Source organism: Diprion similis, chromosome 13, assembly GCF_021155765.1.
Source record: "Diprion similis isolate iyDipSimi1 chromosome 13, iyDipSimi1.1, whole genome shotgun sequence".
NCBI classification, from domain to species: domain Eukaryota; kingdom Metazoa; phylum Arthropoda; class Insecta; order Hymenoptera; family Diprionidae; genus Diprion; species Diprion similis.
The window spans coordinates 10,505,100-10,521,071 of record NC_060117.1 but is presented as its reverse complement, the minus strand read 5'-3'; the positions used below and the strand labels follow the sequence as shown (position 1 = coordinate 10,521,071).

Genomic DNA, 15,972 nt, shown 5'->3' with positions numbered 1-15,972 from the left:
CGAGCAGAAATGTATAAAGGCGTAATCGATTATCTACACAACAAAGCTGGACGGGATAATTCAAGGATAGGGAAAATGGTGATATTACTGTCTTCGTTCAATGGGAGTCCACAAGCTTTGCAGCAAAGTTTCATTGACGCAATGGCAATATTGCAAAAATATGATAACCCCGATTTATTCATTACTATGACCTGTAGTCCAAAATGGAAAGAAAATGTTGAAAATCTGAAGCCTGGTCAAACTGCAATGGATCGACCAGACCTTATAGCTAGAGTATTTTGTCAGAAAGTTAAGGAGCTGAAAGCAGAATTAATCGTCAAAGCAGTATTTGGAAAGTGTGCTGCTTATGTTTATGTAATCGAATTTCAAAAACGAGGCTTATCACATGTTCATATATTGTTTTGGCTAGAGGAAGACAGCAAAATTCGAGATGCAGATGACGTTGACAGAATAGTTTCGGCCGAGATACTCGATAAGACAAGATATCCGTTACTGCACGACATCGTCAAACAATGTATGATTCACGGCCCGTGTGGTCAACAAAATGTTAATTCACCTTGCATGGACACGAAAACAAATCGATGTACGTAACGATTTCCGAAGTATTATGTGTTGGAAACAAATTATTATTCGCAGGGTTATCCCGTATATCGTAGGCAAGATGACGGAAACCTTATTGTTTTTGATGTTAGGAGAGATGGGACACGTAGAACTGCTAACAATAGAGACGTTGTGCCGTATAACGCGTATTTGTTATTAAAATTTAATAGTCACATTAACGTCGAGATATATTCGACGGTGCAGTGTATAAAATATTTATTCAAATATTGCTATAAAGGTCATGATTGTGCGATTGTTGGAATGGAGAATGTGCAAGAAGATTGTAACATCATGTACAATGAGGTGGATGAATATGTATCGACGCGATATGTTAGTCCGCCAGAAGCAATGCATCGTCTGTATGAATATCCGATGAATGAACAGTCCCATGCTATATACAGATTATCAGTTCATGTAGAAGGTGAACACGTAGTGCATTTTGAAGAGGGTAATAAAGAAGTAGCCATAGATAAAAACAAGGAATCTACATTGCTCGCATGGTTTACTTTAAACACCACTGATGTCGAAGCACGTAAGTATTTGTATTGTGAAATTCCAAATTATCACGTTTTTGATAAAAAAAATTCACAAAGTGGTCGAAACGAAAGTAATTCGTAAAACCTGTTTTGAGTAGAATGTACTTTGTGAGTTCTGTGGAAACTGAGCGTTATTATCTGAGAGTGTTGTTATTACACGTTCGAGGAGCTCAATCATTTCAAGATGTGTGGACATATGGTAGTATAATGTATCCAACCTATGTTGAAGCGGCAGTTGCGTGCAAATTAGTTACTGATGACGAGGAATGGGACAAATGTCTTTCTGAAGCATCAAGTTCTAAATTTCCGACCGAAATGTGTCGATTATTTGCATACATATGTGTATTTGGCATACCGATTAATGCTCGCCAATTATTTTAAAAATACAAACCTGATTTTGTTAATCATAACGAGTATAACAAACAAAACGAACAAAAGGCTTTGCAAGTGATAAATGAAATACTAATATTCCATGGATTTACATTAAAAATTTTGAATCTACCCGATATAGAGGAAAATTTCACAATGGTCTGTCATAATAGAAAAATAATAAAAATGCTGATAGTGCGATCGCGTTGAAACAGGCAGTCAAAGTTTCCGCGAATAGTTTAACCAAAAATCAAGGTGTTGTATTGAATGCGGTTTTGGCGGCAGTCCGTGGTGTATCTTCTGATAAGCGTATCTATTTGGACGGTCTCGGTAGCACTGGAAAGAGCTACCTACATAACACGATTATTTCTACGTTGAATAGTGAGAATATAATCGTATTGCCTGTGGCATGAACTGGAATTGGTATTCATGGTCCTAAACGACGAGATTCTTGCTGCAAAAGCATGAGTTTCATGCGTTTCGAGCAGAACACCTTCCAAGCTTTAGAAGGTTGAATTCATCCTTTAAAAGGATGGTCTTTCCAAGCCTTCAAAGCTTGAGATGTTTCCATCGTTTCAAAGCTTAATTTTTCTCTCCGTGTAGTAGAACACAAATTTTAGAAGCGTGCGTTAAAAGAAGCAGTTTATGGTGTCATTTTGTATATATGTCATTGAAAGGTAAGATTCGTGTGTGTGATGGACAAACAGATTTCAAGCAATAGCTTTTGAAAATTGGTGATGGAGTATTTTCTAATTCATTCGAATTTAACAATGAGGTTGTTACTATTCCGACTGATATACTGTCGAAAGGAAATATTGTGCAAGAAATATTTAGTGATAGTATTGAACCACAAGATTTATCAACTTTTAGTAGAGTTATTTTAGCCACGACAAATACCGACGTTATTGCCATTAATAATGAAATATTGTAAAAAATCAAAGGTTCCAGTGTTGACTATCTGAGTGTAGATCGTTCCTCATCTTACGCCATTATTTCTCAAGCTGGGTCTCTAAAAATACTGAAATAAATGGATAAAATTATCTATTCTTAATATGTATTTATGTATGTTTATAGAAATATTGGCGAAGGCGGAAATCCCGGAGCTTTTGTGGGGATAACTATATAACGGAACGATGTATATTGTATAAACAAAGCAAATAATAACTTTAAACATATAATATGTAAATCACGCATAAACACTTCTTGAATTATGTATTTGCACACATGTTGCAATAATATTTTCATCATTGTTTATTACCCCTTAAGAAATCCTGAAGCAGCGAGGGAGTGGGGTATCTTATAAATCTCGTATAATCTGGTGAAAAATGTCAACGAGTAAGCGAGCGCAGCGAGCGCACGTGCACAAAAATCCTAGCCCATTATCTATCGTAGCCTAGCGTATCACCAGCTGGACACTCGAAAAACTACATACACTAGAAAAGTCAGCAGCTATTCTCCTTTGTGGGTAATAGCGCTTCGCAAATCAGCTGCCACTGCCCTATGTGGAAATGTGTGCGCTTAAAACTTTGGCTGCTATTTCACTATGTAAGTTAGTGGTGTGTATTAATCAACACTCATTACCCATTGAACAATCCTCAAGCAGTATGGGCGTGAGGTATCTCATAAATTTCATTTCATTTCGTGTCACTGACAACGAGTAAGCGAGCGTAGCGAGCACACAAGCACAAAAATCAGCCAATTCGAGCGAGCTTTAGCGAGCGAGGAAATATTAGCAGCTAGTATTTATAAAAAAAAGACAATTGAACCCGGGCCGCTATTGTACCAGCTACCGATCTTAGCCACTGTGCCACGCTTGCTTGGTTACCAGGTATGAAATGTCTGAGGTGTATCTAATGCTAATGGAGGTCTTCCAGAAAATTTTTCCCACACAAAGGCTCACGTAAACATATTGAGGACCCATAAACATATGAAGGACAGGTTTAGTGGTCTTCTTGTAAGGTATACATCAATTGCTGATTTAGGCATGAGTACTGAGCAACACGTACTAGGTGCCCCGATTTGTATATGTACACTACTTTCCAGAGTGAGATACGCATGCTGAGCAACGCGTACTAAGTGCGCACCATTCATATTGTGTTTCGCTGATCGTGAGTGAAAGGCGGATTTCTCTTTATATCAATGACATGAATCGCATCATTTTCACATTTTGCTGAATAAGAGGCACGGTTTAGTTCAATTATTATTCATAATTTTATGCTGCATTTCTCATAACGGATACAGAGGTTATACGGCAAATATATCACCAAACCCACTTCCCCGAGCAGCAATCACGAATACTAGTCGACTTCTGAACAAAAGTAGAGTACGCAGTTCGAAAAAAGAGCATTGGAGTACATAAAAGTGTACTTTTATGTTCCAATACTTGAATGTGCTTTTTTGGACTCCGCTTTGAAAAAAACTTATAAATCGCTTGTATGTTACACAAAGGTATTTACATATACAGAGTCTTTGATGCCTCACATATCTGCAATATTCGTCTTCGGCTCGCACACGTACTCGTCAAAGACTCTTACCGCCCTCTTACGATCGACGCTACATTAAGTCTAAACACAGCTCAATACCCATAGAGACTCGAATGAGATACGCCCGTTCTAGCCGTCCGGTAAAATGAGTCCGTTCTAAATGACCCACCGAAATTCGTCTGTTTTCAGAGGATCCTTAAATATTAATCGAAATGTTGTTAATTACTTTATCTACATTATCGCGACGCATACATTCTTATTAGTAGGTAGATTAATAAAATCATGAGTACAGACAAACTGACCCCGGTATATGAACCTAGCCAGGTCAGTCCATACCGCGCTGTTCGGCGGCGGCAACAGCCACACATCTGGCAAGTCAATATACTTACTCGGGACTTTGCAATGTAACAATAAATACCTTTTTCGATAGCAACTCATAGCACGAAAAATTCCCCAACGCGGGTTTTTCCCGTTTTACGATACTCAGTTGGTCCACAGATGTGGACGGTAACCAGGTTGGACAGCGTAGCCGCAAAACGGTCACGTATTGTTTAACTTTCAATATGTAACTGATTCTGTTCCCACTTTCTACGCCAATCCTCTTCACTTCTCAACCAATTCTGAAATTCGTAACATTACCACATATCAGAAATTTCGAAACCATTCATTTTGCTCACTTCCGTCTTCCATCCTTATCCATCCTTAACTCAAGACTCCCACTCTTAATATCACCCACAACCGAAGCATTGTACAAATCTAACTTCAGTCTAAAACGATCTTCTCGGTGATGCACACCGGTATCATCGTCCTGAAACGTAAAACTTAAGATCTTCAATTCCGGGAATATCCAACGCCCTTCAAACTTACATTCTTGTTAACCACCATTCAAACTACTTATCAAGTAACTAAACAATTCAACTCAAACCTAATTTATAAACGAACACTGTAACCTCAGAAGCGAACTGATGAATTCTAGAATATATGTGTGTAAATATCATTCTATGAGTCATATCTAACCCGCAAAGTACCTCTAATCCTTTAATTAGAATTGTAGGGGTTCACGTTGTGTAAAAGGCAATTTCAATAATTGTGACGCGGACGCGTGAACATACTGTGACCATGAGAAGTTTACTAGAACTTAGCGTGTTCACACCGCAATGGGTAACCGCGATGATTTCTGAAACAGACTCAAACTTACGAAAAACATCGAAAAGATTGTGTTGAGCGCCTGGCGTGATTAACACACCTCGAAATCTTTGCTGAAACCTCGAAATCTCGGTAGCTCAGTACCGCGGAAAGAGGAGGGGTGATTTTTGGAGAGAGAGAGAAAGAATTTTTCTCAAAGATCAGCAAGGGATCATTGGACGCAGAAGACTCAAAGCTTTCGGAAGATTTTGCAACCAACCATCAACTTTTTTTGATACGTAAATCAAATCCCAAAGCGTGTATTTTTTGGGCTGGCACGGTTTTCACTCAACATAATTATGTTCAATTATGAATACGTACAAACAAATTCTTGGGTTATCCTCTTGCTATACTACTTTCGCTTAGCGTTTTCGGTACTTTTTTTATCCTAGGGGCCTACAAACCTCGTATTTTTTTTTGAACAGCCTCTTCAACTTTTTCAACTCCACCTTTCGAACAGATAACAATATAGTTAAATTTAACTTCTTGAAATCAAATAAATGTGCAACAGTGCAAGGTGTACCCATACTCGCTTCAACTTCCTTTGATTCGGAATAGCAGATTACAAGTATGAGTAACTTTTAGTAACGGTAGTACGTACAGCCGACAGGATCAAATTGACTTTACGGATAATGTTGCGCTGGAAACAGAATTGAAGTATTTGAGAGCCATCGGATTATCCCCCTTGAAAATCGGTTAATAAAAAACAACCGTTGATTTTTCAGTAATGTTATACTGTCTCCCGGTCTATAAAAATCAGATACGACTCAAAGGAGTGCTTTACTACCTACTGGTGACGAGTGTCAGCGAGGCACCTCTCTTTATCGTCATCGGACTGGTCAAGAGTGGCGTCGCCGCTGTCGGTCCGTAGACAAAGTTGGCCGTCCGTCGTTGTCGCAGTCGAGTCGTCAGTCTCCGTCCACTCGGTGATCTCACTCGCTGGTGCGTTCGTCAACCGTCGGTTTCGCTTAGGTATCTTCATAATACCACCACCAGGAATTTATGTAATTCTAAACATTTCAAAATTTTCCCTCTGCGGAAAACATGTTTTCGCGTCTCTTTTTGGTACGTCATGAATGAACAATAATCGATATTTGGCATCTCAAGAATTGAGAAGAAGAAGAAGGTTTGATGAGTATTTCAATACTATGCAGAAGATAAAATAAATTTTTCTAGCTATTTTTCATCTCATTTCCAAAAAATTTCCAAAAAAATGTCCCTTCTTCTTAGAGACATTCTTGAAACATTTGGAATTAAAATTGAAGTGGTGTTAAATTCTTACAAAATGTTTGTATCTCAAAGTTGACTTCCTAAGAAAACTTTGAAAAAGTAAATCGAACATCTTAGAGATGCCACTGTCGCCTATAAAATATTTGATATATTCAGGTACGTATAAACGATACTCGTTCTTGCAAGATTAACTTATATTTCTCCGTTGTATAATTCCGGCGTACATATTTCTCGTACAGGACTTTTTCAACTTATCAATTTCACGATGACGACGGTATGTTACCAACGTTTTGCACGTGATAGTTGTGTGTTATGAACAACTGCTTTTACAGGCCTGGTCAGTTACTTGCCGATGATTCGAGAAACTGCTAATACCCACAAACCCGCCGAGACCCGACGAACTGTTACGAAAAATAACCCAGAGTTGTAAGTCTTTACGTATCCTCAGTCAACGGACGGGTTAAGCAGCACAGTGATTGATGTTAGGCCTCTCTTCGCCTTTTCTGTGAGGCGTATCTCGAGCGCGCGTGTATCAGATCGGAGATCGGAGTCTTCACGTATCCTCAGTCAACGGACGGGGTAAGCAGCACAGTGATTGGTGTTACGCCTCTCTTCGCCTTTTCTGTGAGGCACATCTCGAGCGCGCGTGTATCAGATCGGAGAGAGCGGCCGAGTGTGCACAAAGTAACAGTTATACGGTATATTATACCAGCCCGATTAAATTTCTTTTGACCAGAGGCCAAATGCCTTATTTTTAGATCGATTTTCGCCATACTTGCACTCGAGCGCTCTTCCGTTATTCGATATGAACATATCTTCCAAAGAAGACAAGTATTTTACGTGCGCAGTGTTTTTCAGTAAAATCGCTATGAACTAAATAGTGCTAATTTTTATTTTATTTTTATAAATATTCAGCTTTGTCTGATGGCTTCATTCGATCCTAAGATCGTACCCTTTCATTATGAATATCATTTCAACAACGAGTATTTTCTAGAGCCAGCCTCTGATTCTCATTTGGGTTTCCATGTATACTCCAACAAGTGACGACGAAACAAATTGTACTTACGGTAACGGTCTGCAAAATAAAATGAAAAAATTGAAAACCACAATTTTCAACCTATTGTTGATGATATGCTAACGTCGGAATCTGATCTCAGACAAGGTCTGTGGTGTATGCGCGTTATGAGTGGGAGTGAGCATGTGTGTGTGTGAAGCCGTGTGAGTGTGTATGTGTAAGACGGCTCTCCGTCGCAAGTCGTGAGCCTACGGCGATCACTCTCCGTGTACGCGTAGTCTTGGACACACCTGTGATATACCCAAATATATAATATTAGCTTAAGTGTATCACTGTGTTATAATTATACCCTATACCTACGGTCCTAGCGTACATAGCAACTGGCGACAAAGATTCGGGCACATGACTAACGCTCACATACATTTTGTACGGGCGCGAGAAGTGATTCGTGCGTGATTTAATAATTCAAAATAGTGCATGAACGGGAGGGTCATTACAAACGCTTATACATACTGTAACGTGGCATTTCGGAATGGCCCGTTACAAGCCCAAAAATCTCAAGGAAACTACCGAAAACGCGTCCCTGGCGGGGTACTCCAAGCAAGCTCGATACGATATAGGCGAAAATACTACTTACTAATATTTTCTGTATAAATTTTGTAATCCCGCACTTCGGCGCAAGCTAAACAGGTACCGCAACCACGGTCATCGAGGGATCAACACATTTCTTTGATTCACCGAGGGATCGACAACTACCGAAAACTACAGTTCCAGCTACCGACGAATTCAACCACCGTTCCGTAATCATGAATCTCCCGTACAACTTTGAATGCCTACTTTTTCGGATGCCGTGAGTTCGACATTAAGGGCAGACCGCAGCCTGTCGTCCACCGACTTACCGGCCAGGAGCCGGACAGAACCCAAAACACTACGTCCAGAGTTGATAAAGCCCTCGTTCTGAGGATCGACGCAGCCTTCCTGTCAGTAAGGGCTACAATCAGTGTGAGTCATGGTCCACGGACGTTGAGGTGCTGTAAGCTGCCGTGTGACTGCATGATCTTCGTGATATATCATGGGCAGCTGGCCACTGCCTATACGACGAAGCCGGTGGAGGCAAACAATGAGGAGTTGCACTCCATCCGGTAACTTTTCGGAGGTAGCCTACGTACCTGTCTTCGTGGAGGGAACCCCCAATGACAGGCAACCTGGACAGTACAACGCAGCAGCCGAAGAAAAGTACGTGTGATGTCAACTACGCTCATCTAGCGGTAATCGTCGACAACGCGTAGCCGATATTCGCCAGAGGGACCCAATTATGGTGGGGATTGAATGACCACCGAAGGGGACGAAGAATCACCTGACGACAACGGCGAGATCGCTGATTCGGACTCCGAACTCTGCCTATTCTACGCTCAACCGGCCAAGAGACAGCATCCTATATCTTGCTTTCGTTAATTTAGACTTCCTTCTACTTTCCGTATTCTTCCTCTATCTTTCCTGTTCCTTCTTATCGCTAACGCTACCGTTTATTTCTATCTTTTTCGTACCCACTACCGTTTTGAATATTAGCTTCTTTCCTTTCCCGTAGAGTCAGCTCCTTCCTTCTTCAGCTTTCTTTAAGTTTATTTAAATATAAAATCAGTGCTTATTATCGTCGCCGACTAAGGTAAGGCTTTTGCCTTTCTACCGTATCGTTACGAAGTTGCTCTATTTTCTAGTTCTCTTATCGTATCTTAATTATCGTTTTGGTTGCATCAAACGATGCCAGTATCTTTGTGAATCATGGTCCACGGACATTGAGGTGCTGTAAGCTGCCGTGCGACTGCATGATTTCGTTTTGTAATTAATTTCCGAAAACTTATCGTAAGCGACCTCGTAACTACCGAATAAACTATCTTTTGTATCTCTGAATTTTCTTTGCTTCTCGTAACTTTTATGCTAGAAATGCTTGTGTAATTTCTACTGTCTATTGCTACCGCTATCTTTTATTTTCTTTACTAGTAATGCCTATCGCTTTGTATCGTATCGCTTATTTTTATATAATTTGCTTTGTGCATGAATTTCGTATCGTATATCGAGCTACTTGGAGTACAGCTGAGCGTAGATTGAGCCGCTAAATACTACCGCACCTTTTTTCTATCGCTTATTATTGATTTACATTTCTTATTACCTTGTAATATTTTCTTGTTTCCCGAATATCGTATTTCTGTGTTATCTTAACTTGCTTATTGTAAACAGGTGTATTTAGTGCATTATTTTTTTCTTGCGATCCTGTCTCTAAATATCTCAATCTCGCATAAATTTTTGTATTCTATCGTTATCGTAATTCCGAATTTCTTTGCTAAATTAATATCGTAATTTTGACTGTTGTAAATTATCGATTCACTTGCCGTGAATAATTCTTCCGTATAAGCTACCGATATTTGTGAATTGTATTACCGTCAATCTCTCTTGCTAATTACCGTTTGTCGTAATTTCAATATTATTTTCTTATCACTATCGTTCTGAGCTATCGTCAATCCCGTCAACTACCGATTTTCGCTAAAGTTTCACTCTTGCTTTAATTTAACAAATTAACAATTCTCGTAGTGCCACTTTTGAAATTTTGGTAAAACAACGTCGCCCAGTGACGTCTAGTTTAAGTAGACTCTTTGTATTATATCGCTTCTCTTGACCTACGGCAAATTTCTTTTGTTAACTATCATTTTTGTGCGGATTATCGCTTAGCTTCTTTTATCGAAAATCTTGTAAATCACTCTCGTTGACTAATTACCTTTTGCTACCTTTCTGTAATAAAATTGACTAATCTACCGCTTGTGAACTGATTGATAATACATGACTGATTGACTTGTTAATTTATTTGATTCGAGCTTATTTCTTGACTTCTTTATCTTCCTTATTTCCGTAACTATTGTAACTGCCTTTGGATACCGCCACTCTACCAGTTCGTGTGAGTACCTGAGCCTAGCCAGCCATACAACGGGTTCTCTAATTATTATTCCCGTATCGTATCCTCCCTTTTTATCTAAAAATTGACGCTGAAGCGTCTGGCGCCCAACGAGTAGCTTTCCTCATCTTTAAATATCGTATCGAATAATTGGAGAATGGCGCCAAAGTGTTAACGGTAAGTCCTCGTCAGAGAGTAACAGAATTTAGCGTTACAATACATATAGTGTACGTGCGCGGGAAATAATGCGTGCGTGGTTTAATATAAAGTGATTTGAGAACGTGGTGATGAGCCCGAGGCGATAAGTTGCGAAAGTGTGAGATACGCCAATGTCCGAATCGGACTCCGAGAACAAATACGTTGATTCTAAGGAGCAATTGACGCCTAGCAAAGCACATCAATCATTGAAATGGAATAATAATTCCGAGCTAAAGAAAAGAGGTTTCGAAGTAGATGAGAATACGATCCGGGACATACTGCGAAAGCAACTGGTCGATCTAGTACGTGCAGAGAATGAGAAAGGAACGATAACAGAGCGACTTTCGACACGGGCAGAGCAGTGCGAAGTAAACAAGGCAAGAACCAGTAACGTAGTGGATAATAACAACGAGGTGAACACGAACGACGTAAACATCATGACAGAAAATACGAAATTACTTTTCCATTTGAAGACAGATGACTAGGAAGCAATTATAGAGAGAATAGAGCTTTATTTTGTCGTGAAAAAACTTGACGATGATAAAATGCAAGTGGCCACGTTACTGACGCATTTTGATGAAGAAGCGTACATACTCATTAGAAGTTTGTGTGCGCCTGAAAAGCCAGCTACAAAGAAATTCGTCGACATAGTGAAAATAATGACAGAACACCTCAACCCTAAGCCATCGGAGGTAATGGAGAGATGCACGTTTAACAGTGCCAAACAAGGGACGAACAAATCAGTCGCCGAATTTGCAGCGTGACTACGAAAATTATCACTGAATTGTAATTTTTCGGAGTTGAAGGTAGCCCTGCGTGACCAATTAGTGTGTGGCATACACGACGAGTCGACGAGGGTCGAGTTATTCAAATTGACGGATCTTACCTTCGACAAAGCGCTCAAAGAAGCAACGGCTCGAGAAAGTGCAACGAAAAATGCTGCGGGAGTAGTGAAAACTTTGGCGAGCAAAGATCAAAGAGAGGAGGTACTTGCTATGAATCGTACGGAAAAAACTGACAAAGGGCAACCCCAAAGTCGATACAAAAAAAACCAACAATCCAGGTACGAGCACTGAGCGGAGCTGTTTCTGCTGTGGCAAGCCGGGCCACATTTCTCGGACATGCAAACACCGAGACGGAGCGACATGCAATTTCTGCCACTTAAAGGGTCATCTGGAGGGTGCCTGTTTTAAAAAGAAGAGCCAGCAACAGATTTTTGCGTGCATCGAAGGACAAGGGGGAAGGCAGCAGCAGTTCAACGCACGACCAATTATACGATTTTCACTCACTACGGGCGAAAGATGACGAAAACGCTTGTAACTTCCCAAATAATATAAAGGCGGATCCACTGTACATCAAGGTTGAACTAAATAGTAAAACAGTGTCAATGAAGGTAGATTCAGGTACGTACTATGCAGTAATGTCAGAAGCGTTCAAAAATAAAAATTTCAGAAATTGGAAAATTGATAAATGTTGCACGAATGTATACGGTTACGTACAAAACGCGATGACGCCGATTGGACAACCAAAGAATTTGAAAGTGAACTTAAATAATCCAATGAAAACATTCAGTTGCCCATTGCTTAAAGGGAATGGCCCGCCACTGATTGGTAGACAGTGGCTGGCAGAGTTCGGTGTATGGCCTAATTTGTCAGACATTGCTGCATTAAGCGATACCAATAAAATGTTAAACCTGAATGTGAACGATGTAAGAGAAAAAATGGTATCGGAATTTAATGTTTTGTTCGGAGGCACGACTGGCCTGTATAATAAACGGGAAATTAAGTTACACGTAAACGGAAATACGAAACCGGTCGCGTTGAGGGCAAGACACGTGCCATACACGCTTAAAATTAAAGTAGAGAACGAGATTGAACGTTTGGAAAAGTTAAGTCATTTAAAAAAAGTGGAATCAAGCGAGTGGGCCATGCCAATAGTCCTCGTGCTAGAAAGTAATGGTGAAGTAAGAATTTGCGGTGATTTCAAAATAACGGTCAACCCGAACTTGCACGTCATCAAACGACCGTTTCCGCGTATTGACGATATTTTTCAAGTTTTACAAAAAGGGTCATCTTTTTCGCAACTAGACCTACCGCACGCCTACATGCAGATTCCGGTTGACAAAAAATCACAAGAATTATTAACGATTACGACTCACGTCGGTTTTTTCCGGTACACGAAAATGACAGCGGGCACGGCGCCAGCCCCAGGTGAATTTCAGCAAATAATGGATGAGTGTTTGCAGGGTATTCCAAACACCATTGGTTACCTAGACAATAGTTTTTTAACCTTCCGCACGGATAAACAACACCTTGAAAATTTGCGTAAAGTATGTAAACAATTAGAGGAGCGCGGGCTGAGATTGAATAGAGGAAAATGTGATTTTATGAAAGAGCGTATTAAAGTCTTAGGTTCTGTGATTGATGCGGCCGGCCTACACAAGGCGAGATCAAAGGTAAAAGCAATGGTCGAAGCACCAAGACCAACAAACAGCAAACAACTTGCCTCATTTCTTGGACTAATTAATTTTTACGCAAGATTTTTGATGGATAGATCTGAAAAACTGAAGCTACTCTTTGACGGTGCGCGCAGAAAAAAATTTGTATGGACCAAGGAATGTGAGGAGGCTTCTCACTAAGGGTACTGGCCCATTACGATCAAGACGAAGAATTGGTTTTGGCTTGTGATGCGTCAATGTACGGGCTGTCAGCGATCTTATCGCACAGGTATAAAGACGGTACGGAAAAACTGATCGCGTACGCATCAGAGAAAATACCGAAGGAGGAAATGAACAGAGCAATTATAGATAAGGAGGCGAACGCGATTGTATTCGGGTTGATGAAGTTTTATGATTTCGTTTACGGCCGAGAAATAATATTACGTACGGATCATAAGCCGTTAGAGCACATATTCGGTCCAACAAAAGGTATACCGCTCAAAGCTGCGAGCCGTTTGCAAAGGTGGGCATATTTTTTGTCAGGGTTTCGGTACAAGATCGAGTACATTAAATCGGAGTGCAGTAGAAACTGCAACGCGTTGTCGCGTTTACCGGTTGATGAAACAAATATTTTCGGCGCAGAGTTCACACCGGTTTATTATGTCAATGAAAAGATGAATATCGTAGATTGGCAGGAGGTAGTCCTTGAAACAAAACGCGACGAAGTCTTGAGCAGAATTGTAAAATTTTGCATCTTAGGATGGCCAAACAACAACAAAGATTTGTCCAGCGAGGAGCAAAATTATTTGGTTAAAAAGAACGAAATCGCAATAGAAGGGAATTGTTTGTTTTGGGGATGTAGGGTAATTATACCAGAATCATTGTGGGACTGGATATTAGCTGACCTTCATGCATCGCACCTAGGGATTGTGAAGATCAAGGCCTTGACGCGATCGTACGTGTGGTGGCCTAATATTGATCAAAACATCGAAAATACAGTAAAGTCGTGCGGAATTTGTATTAAAGAACAGAAGGCACCACCACACGCACCATTGACGCTATGGCCTTGGCCAGGGAAGGTGTGGGATAGGATACACGCAGATTTTTTGGGCCCATTGTTCGGGGATATGTATCTAGTCGTAGTGGATGCATATTCGAAGTTGTCAGAGGTTATTAATTTCCGAAACAACACGAAGGCGTACAGAGTAGTCGAGGTGTTCGATGAGTTATTCGCTAAATACGGACTACCGAATCTGGTGGTTACAGACAACGGCCCGCAGTTCAGAAGCGATGAGTTAGGGCAATTTTTTAAAAGTAACGGTGTTCAGCACAGTTTTTCTCCACCTTACATTCAAAAATAAGGTGATAAAAATCGAAAAAGGGGGAGAAAGGGTAAATAAAGCGATAAATAAATTTATGTTTGACTACCGCAGCACGCCGCACTGCACAACCGGGAAGTCACCTGCGTGGTTGTTCCACAAGCGAGAGCTCAGAAAACGGTTTGACTTACTAAGACCGAATGTACGTAATAAGATACACGAGAAGCAGCAGTCACAAATTAATAATAGTCCGCATTCACGCAATGTGCAACTGAACGTAGGTGACCCAGTCGTGGTTGATAATTACGGTACATCTGGCGGGAAGCGTATCCCAGCCAAAATTATTAAAGATTTGTCACCGTCTACGTTCAGAGTGAGAACCGAATCGGGGAACGTCACGAAGCGCCATACCGATCAAATTGTTAAAGTGCGTCGTTCAGCGCGAATAATGAACCGTCAGCCAAAGTTATAAATTGAGCAATAACATGTAACAAGCGATATATGAATGTCGGTATATGAAGCGATGTAGAAATCACACTAAAAAAAAGGGGAGGAGATGTGATATATGCGCGTTATGAGTGGGAGTGAGCATATGTGTGTGAAGCGGTGTGAGTGTGTATGTGTAAGGCGGCTCTCCGTCGCAAATATACCCACGGTCCTAGCGTACATAATGTAGTGTTTAATAATTTTAAGTGATGAATAAAACACAAATTACGATATTCACTGACCACGAGTAGTTGTTTATTCTTTTTCGTGATGGAAATTTGGCTCAGTGAGGTTTATAGTGAAGTTATCGAGATTGAATATCATTGACATGAACATTAGATCATATTTTGTCGAAACAGTTTTTGTTTTGTAGTTCTTGTATAAACAGAAATGTCAATGATTATTTGAAACATGTTTTTGACTTGTCGCAATAGTCTTCATACGCGTCAGCAATCTGTGACTTATTTCAATGGGCGTATGACTCGCTATTCAATAAATTATTACAATTAGGGACAAAACGGACGACACAGTACTCTATAGAGATATGAAAATATCCGTATTAAATGAAATAATGATATCACAAATTTCGAGTACAGACAAGCGACAATTTTCATTAGAGGCAAACGTGTGATATCATGAAATTTACACTTAACACATACACTGGGCATTAAATATAAGTGCTTCGACTCGAATAACACATTTATGGAAGGGCCGCGTGGCTGAATACTTATATTCAGAATCCTGTTAAAAGCTGTGGTTTCGTCGGATTGATCCTTTTCCCAACAGGGTATCGTCCAGTTATCGTATGCACATTTAAATTTGTTATGGCACTTTCAACCACCAGTTTTCCCGAAAGATGCAAGAGATTATAATTGATACATTTAAAAACGGAGAGACACTTCTGTCCCCTTCGCAGGCCACGAGTCGAGAGAGCGATCACCGATCACACGATCTTCCGGCTCCTACATACAGTCAAAATGTGGTGTCGCCAAGCGCACCACATTAGTCAAAATTTTATGGCGCTAATTTTAAGGCCTGTATCGTTACAATAGCAAGATTAATGATTTGTTGGAAGTAAAAGACTCTTGAAGCTTCCTAAAGGTCGTACGACATTTTCTGTGTCTTTTTTTGACAGAGATATCATACTTTGAAGACTGCAGGTGTCCA

General features: G+C 40.3%; 3 protein-coding genes across 3 annotated transcripts; all 3 read left to right on the top strand.

Annotated features, from left to right (window-relative positions):
* Positions 1-75: 75 nt before the first annotated feature.
* On the top strand, positions 76-2,623 carry LOC124413856. Its single transcript, XM_046894642.1, has 4 exons — positions 76-546; positions 637-1,136; positions 1,235-1,431; positions 2,580-2,623. The coding sequence occupies exons 1-4, from the start codon at positions 76-78 to the stop codon at positions 2,621-2,623; spliced, it is 1,212 nt and encodes a 403-aa protein (XP_046750598.1).
* An 8,485-nt stretch (positions 2,624-11,108) lies between these two features.
* LOC124413855 (uncharacterized protein K02A2.6-like) lies at positions 11,109-13,201 on the top strand. Its single transcript, XM_046894641.1, has 3 exons — positions 11,109-11,255; positions 11,364-11,626; positions 11,731-13,201. The coding sequence occupies exons 1-3, from the start codon at positions 11,109-11,111 to the stop codon at positions 13,199-13,201; spliced, it is 1,881 nt and encodes a 626-aa protein (XP_046750597.1).
* A 56-nt stretch (positions 13,202-13,257) lies between these two features.
* Positions 13,258-14,361, top strand: LOC124413853 (uncharacterized protein K02A2.6-like). Its single transcript, XM_046894640.1, has one exon. The coding sequence runs from the start codon at positions 13,258-13,260 to the stop codon at positions 14,359-14,361; it is 1,104 nt and encodes a 367-aa protein (XP_046750596.1).
* The last annotated feature ends 1,611 nt before the right edge of the window (positions 14,362-15,972 follow it).